Here is a 6,188-nt window from a genome sequence, read left to right on the forward strand (position 1 = left end):
CATTTACTTCAATTGGTGGTAAGATAGATAATTCAATGAACAATGGTTCTGCTCTACCACAATTTATTTTGAATGGACAAAACTATCACCGTATTGGCAGTTTATTGTCAGAGCATGGATCAAAGCCAAAGTTTGCACAGTTGTACATATATGATATCGAAAATGAAATGACTAACAGAGTCAAGCATTTCAGGTCAGTGAATATATTAACTAATTTGATTATATGAAATATTTAAATACATGCGTTGACATGTATTCTCTTTATTATTTTTTAGTTCAAACACCAAGGAATCTGTTATAGATGAATCATTGGTTGCTGATTTGATTGAAATGATTGACAATCACAATGTTCTTGCAAAATCTTTTAGAAGAGTAAGAGATTTGTCACTAGAACATATGGAATCAGATTTCACGCTAAGACTATTTAGAGGCAGAAACAAAGACCCTAGAGTCTACAATACACCTTCATGTGATGAAATGGCTGCACTAATAGTTGGTGATTTTGGCAATATGGATGTAGGCAGAGATATAGTGGTAAAAAAATGTTCTGGTGAATTAACCAGACTGCACGAAACTCACACAGCTTTCATTCCACTGCAATATCTTCTCATGTTTCCATATGAAGAAGATGGTTATCAAGAGGATATCCCAATAAGAGAATCTCATTCAAAAACAAAATCCAGGGTAAGAGTTAGAATTTCTTTGCGAGAATTTATTGCCTTTAGAATACAACAAAGAGCTGTAGAAGCAGGAAATATTGTGAATGCATGCAGATTGTTCCAATAGTTTCTGGTTTATTGCTATACAATGGTTGAAGCCCAAAGGTTGTCATTCATCAGAGCTAATCAGAAGTTAATTCGCTATGATATTCTTAATGGATTACAAGAAGCTGTTAATAGAGGAGAGATAGATCCTTCTTTAATTGGAAGACGTATTGTCTTGCCTGCTTCATTCACTGGTGGTACCAGATACATGTTCAACAATTGTCAAGATGCTATGGCAATTTGTAAAAAAATTGGATATTCAGATTTGTTCATTACTATAACATGCAATGTGAATTGGAGTGAAATAAAAGAATTTGTCTTAGCAAAAGGCTTATCAGCTTCGGATAGACCTGATATTGTATGTAGAGTGTTCAAAATGAAGCTGGATGAAATGATGACAGATTTTAAGAAAAAGGACTTCTTTGGAAAAAGCATTGAAGGTATGTTATATATGAAGTAATATACATTATATAAATTTTTATTAAATTAAATTTTGACAACTATATTATTTATTTATATATGCAAGAATGTACACAGTAGAATTCCAAAAAAGAGGTTTACCTCATGCACATATACTTTTATGGTTGGATGGAGAAAACAAATTGAAGAATTCAACTGATATTGATAAAGTAATATCAGCTGAATTGCCAAATGCTGATTTGTACCCCAAATTGGAAAAAGTTGTCTCAAGTTACATGATTCATGGACCATGCAGACCTACAAGACATAATTCACCTTGCATGAAGGAAGGAAGATGTTCTAAATTTTATCCAAAAAAATTCACATCTTCGACTTCAATTGATGAAGAAGGATATCCATGCTATAAAAGACTTGATAATGGTAGATTTGTTGAGAAGAATGGAATTAAGCTAGACAATAGAAGTGTTGTTCCTTACAATCCACCACTTCTAATGAGGTATCAAGCACACGTCAATACAGAGTATTGCAACAAGACCAATTCAATAAAATATTTGTTCAAATATGTGAACAAAGGTCCCGACAGAGCTACTCTTAAAATAAGCAACAACTCTGCACAGTCTGAAAAATCAACCATTATTGATGAGATCAAAAGGTATTACGATTGTAGGTATCTATCACCATGTGAAGCTGCTTGGAGAATATTTGCTTTTGACATCCATCACAGATGGCCTCCTGTTCAGAGATTGACATTTCATCTTCCTGGCCAACAATCAGCTTTGTTTAAAGATGATGATGATATTAATGTGGTCTTCAACAGATACGAAAATGCTAACACAATGTTTCTAGCTTGGTTTGAGGCTAACAAAGTTTATGAGGAAGGAAAACAATTGACTTATTCAGAATTTCCAAGCAAATTTGTGTGGTTTGCCAAAGAAAAAGAATGGAAACCAAGGAAGAAAGGCTACAACATTGGTAGACTTACTTATATTCCTCCTGGGTCTGGAGAACTTTATTATTTGAGGATATTACTGACCATTCAAAAAGGTTGTATTGATTATGAAAGCATTAAGACAATTGATAGAAAGTATTATGAAACATACCAAGAAGCTTGCTATGTTTTGGGATTGTTGGCTGACGACAAAGAATATATTGATGCAATCAAAGAAGCAAGTGAATTTGCTTCTGGGTATCAACTTAGAAGATTATTTGTTACTTTGTTGTCGATGAATACAATTTCTAAACCAGATATAGTTTGAAATTCTACTTGGAGTATCTTATGTGATGGAATTTTGTACCAAAAAAGAAAGGAGATGAACTTACCAGGTATTTTATATATATATTTTTTAATTTGCTATATATATATTTTAATTGTATTATTTACTTATTTCAGGTCTTCAAATTCAGACTGCTGAATTACAAAAACTATGTCTACTGGAAATAGAGGAAATGCTAATGTCAAATGGTAGAAGTTTGAAAGATTATCCTTCATTACCTCAACTTGATCTTTCAGATGTACATACATTCAATAATAGATTTATTATTGATGAGCTGCAATATAATAAACAAGACATGGCGAAAGAACATGACAGTTTGTTTAAAGCACTGAATGATGAACAAATTCATGTATATCAGGATATCATGACAATAGTTCTTTCAAAGAAGGGAGGATTCTTTTTCTTATATGGCTATGGTGGTACAAGTAAGACTTTTATGTGGAAGACATTGTCGGCTGGTCTAAGAAGCAAGGGCATGATTGTTTTGAACGTAGCATCAAGTGGAATTGCTTCTTTATTACTTCCTTGTGGAAAAATAGCACACTCTACCTTTTGCATCCCACTGTTAATTAATGATGAATCAACTTGCAACATAGCACAAGGTAGTCTTAGAGCAAAACTTCTTATGGCAACCAGTTTGATTATCTGGGATGAAGCACCAATGATGAATAGAATGTGCTTTGAGGCATTTGATAGAACACTAAGAGATATTATACGAAATGTTGATGATGCCAATAAAGACAAACCATTTGGTGGCAAAACAGTTGTGTTGGGAGGTGACTTTAGACAAATTCTACCAGTTATAAAAAAAGGATCTAGGTTTGATATCATAAAATCAGCAATCAACTATTCAGAGTTATGGAATTGTTGTAAAGTGCTAAAGTTATCCAAGAACATGAGATTAAGTACTACATCAAATACTGAAATAGCCAATGATATTCAAGAATTTGCTGATTGGATATTGAAGATTGGAGACGGGAAAATGGATCTAAATGAGAATGGTGAGTGCATGGTTGAAATTCCAGAACAGATCCTGATTACAAACACAGATTTACCTTTATTGGCATTGGTTGAATTATTCTATCCTCAATTTGTGGTTAACATGTTGAAGCCTAATTATTTTGATGATGGAGCAATTTCGTGCCCAACAAATGATTCTGTAGAGCAAGTAAATGATTTCATGTTGTCTTTAATTGGTGGTGAAGAGGTGACTTATTTAAGTTCAGATACACCTTGCCAATCTGATGAACAAGATGAAGTGCAATCTGAATGGTTTACATCTGAATTTTTAAATGATATCAAATGTTCAGGGATACCAAATCATAAACTGAAGTTGAAAACATGTGTTCCAATTATGCTCTTGAGAAACATTGATCAAGTGAAAGGTCTATGCAATGGCACAAGATTGCAAGTCAACCATTTAGGCAAGAATGTAATCTATGCAACTGTAATTACTGGAAAAAACATTGGTGACAGGATTTTTATACCAAGAATGGATTTAGTGCCATCTGATTCAGGGTTGCCTTTCAAATTTCAAAGAAGACAGTTTCCAATATCGTTATGCTTTGCAATGACGATTAACAAAAGTCAAGGACAAACACTTTCTAGAGTCGGCCTTTATCTTCCACAACCTGTATTCACACATGGCCAACTATATGTTGCTATTTCTAGAGTCAAAACCAAAAGAGGATTGAAAATACTTATATTGGATGAAGATGGAAAGGTAACAAACACAACTAAAAACGTTGTGTACAAAGAAATTTTTGAAACTCTTTGAAAAGAAATCAATTATAGGTATGTCATTTCTAATTTTTTTTTTCATTTGAAAACTGTTATAAATATATATCAACTTATTTATGTTATTTTTTGCCATGCAGGAAAATCATGGTACAGAAAAAGTTGAACAAAGAAGTCGTTGTGTACAAAAGGAATTTGTGTACAAAAGGAATTTATGAACTTCAATACCAAAGGATACATTCTAGGTATGTAATTTATTCTTTTTTTTATTCTTATATTAACAAAGTAGTGTATTAGTCATAATTTTGTTGTTGGTGGTTGACGATAATATTCAATGAAATCAAATATTAACTTGACATACCACTTTAATTACATTCTAAATTGATCTATTCTATTGATACACTTCAACATCTTTTTAAAACATTAGATTCTCATCATATAGATTATTAAATATCCAAAAACCCATTGCTATTACCACAATTATTACATATAAAAAAACCCGTGCGTTGCATATTATTTAACCAAACACGTAAATTTATATAAACAATTCAGATTCATACATAAATTTATGGAATGGTCATATGTATATTCCCTCTCGTGATCTTCCCGAACTGCTTGTACATCGTCAAGTATTGGGGCCTCATCAAAATTTATTGTTGTTTTAAATGGATCAGTGTCAGCAATATGAAGGTTACTCAAATTCTCTTCATTAACATCAATTTGTCTCTTGCCATGAAGAGCAACAAACCAATGTTCAGTTGCAGGATCTTTTACATAAAAAACTTGAGATGGTTGATGTGCCATGATAAAAGGCTCGTCTCGATAACCCATCTTTCGAAAATCAACTAGAATCATACCCGATTCATCAATTTTGACACCACTCTTATTATCAATCCACTTACATTTGAACAGTGGAATAGGGAACATAGTATAGTCAACCTCCCACATCTCTTCTATTACACCATAGTACGTCATTGACCCAATTACTGGATTTTGATCTTTGGATGTGGAAAATTGCAGCAACTCAGCTTCAAGACTCACTCCACTATTTTGTACTATGCTTTTATCATCCAAAGACTTTGTGTAGAATGTGCAATTATTAATTTCATAACCAGTACAAGTTACGACATCAAATTTCAATCCATTTGCTAGCCACATCAAAGTCTCAGAAGATTGTGAATCTTTCAAAACCTCAGATTTAAACCAAGGCATGAACGTTTTATTATGCTCCATCAACTACCATTTCTCTTATTGTCTTGGATGTTGTTTCTTTACAATGGCTTTGTGTGCAGATAAGTAAGGGATCACCTCATCAGTGTTGTTCAATATGTATAGATGTGCTTGCAATAGTTCTGTGCGATCTTTGGTTACCACATTCACACCCCGGATGTTGTTACTTATAGAACACCTGTTTAACCATGATCTAGGAGGAACTCCTATCGAATTTGCTTTTGTCATGTAATCTGAACAAAACTCAATACTTTCTTCTGCTATATACCTTTCAATCATTGAAGCTTCTGGACGATATTGATTTTTCACGTACCCTTTCAAAATCTTCATATAGTATTCAATAGGATACATCCATCTTAAGTATACTGGCCCACAGAACTTGATTTCTCTTACCAAATGAACAAGCAAATGTACCATAACATCAAAAAAGGATGGAGGGAAAAACATCTCTAGATGACATAGGATGATAACAATCTCACTTTGAAGGTCATCTAACTTTAAAGGATCGATGACTTTACTACAAATAAGAGAAAAATGAACACAAACGAGTTATAGTTTGTCGAACATTTTTTTTGGTAAAATTCCACGAATAGCCACCGGTAACAATTGTTGCATTAAGACGTGACAATCATGAGACTTCAGGCCAACAAGCTTCAAATCCTGCATTGACACTAAACTCTTAATATTTGAAGAGTATCCTTGTGGTACCTTGACACTTTTAAGACAAAGGCAAAAACTTATCTTTTCTTGTCTAGACATGGTG

The 6,188-nt window shown here is 33.1% G+C and overlaps 1 protein-coding gene across 1 annotated transcript; it reads left to right on the forward strand.

Annotated features, from left to right (window-relative positions):
- The first annotated feature begins 807 nt into the window (after positions 1-807).
- On the forward strand, positions 808-4,032 carry LOC114163562. Its single transcript, XM_028047867.1, has 4 exons — positions 808-1,204; positions 1,305-2,354; positions 2,575-3,890; positions 3,976-4,032. Exons 1-4 carry the CDS (start codon positions 808-810, stop codon positions 4,030-4,032), a joined length of 2,820 nt encoding a protein of 939 aa, XP_027903668.1.
- The last annotated feature ends 2,156 nt before the right edge of the window (positions 4,033-6,188 follow it).

This window comes from Vigna unguiculata, chromosome 9, assembly GCF_004118075.2.
Source record: "Vigna unguiculata cultivar IT97K-499-35 chromosome 9, ASM411807v1, whole genome shotgun sequence".
In the NCBI taxonomy this organism is placed as follows: domain Eukaryota; kingdom Viridiplantae; phylum Streptophyta; class Magnoliopsida; order Fabales; family Fabaceae; genus Vigna; species Vigna unguiculata.

Excerpts from the sequence above, each read along its gene's own strand:
- LOC114163562 (XM_028047867.1), top strand. The coding sequence starts at position 808 with ATGGTTGAAGCCCAAAGGTTGTCATTCATCAGAGCTAATCAGAAGTTA. Across the intron at positions 1,205-1,304 it reads CTTTGGAAAAAGCATTGAAG|AATTCCAAAAAAGAGGTTTA; the intron begins GTATGTTATATA and ends TGTACACAGTAG. Across the intron at positions 3,891-3,975 it reads TCAACCATTTAGGCAAGAAT|GGTTGCCTTTCAAATTTCAA; the intron begins GTAATCTATGCA and ends CATCTGATTCAG.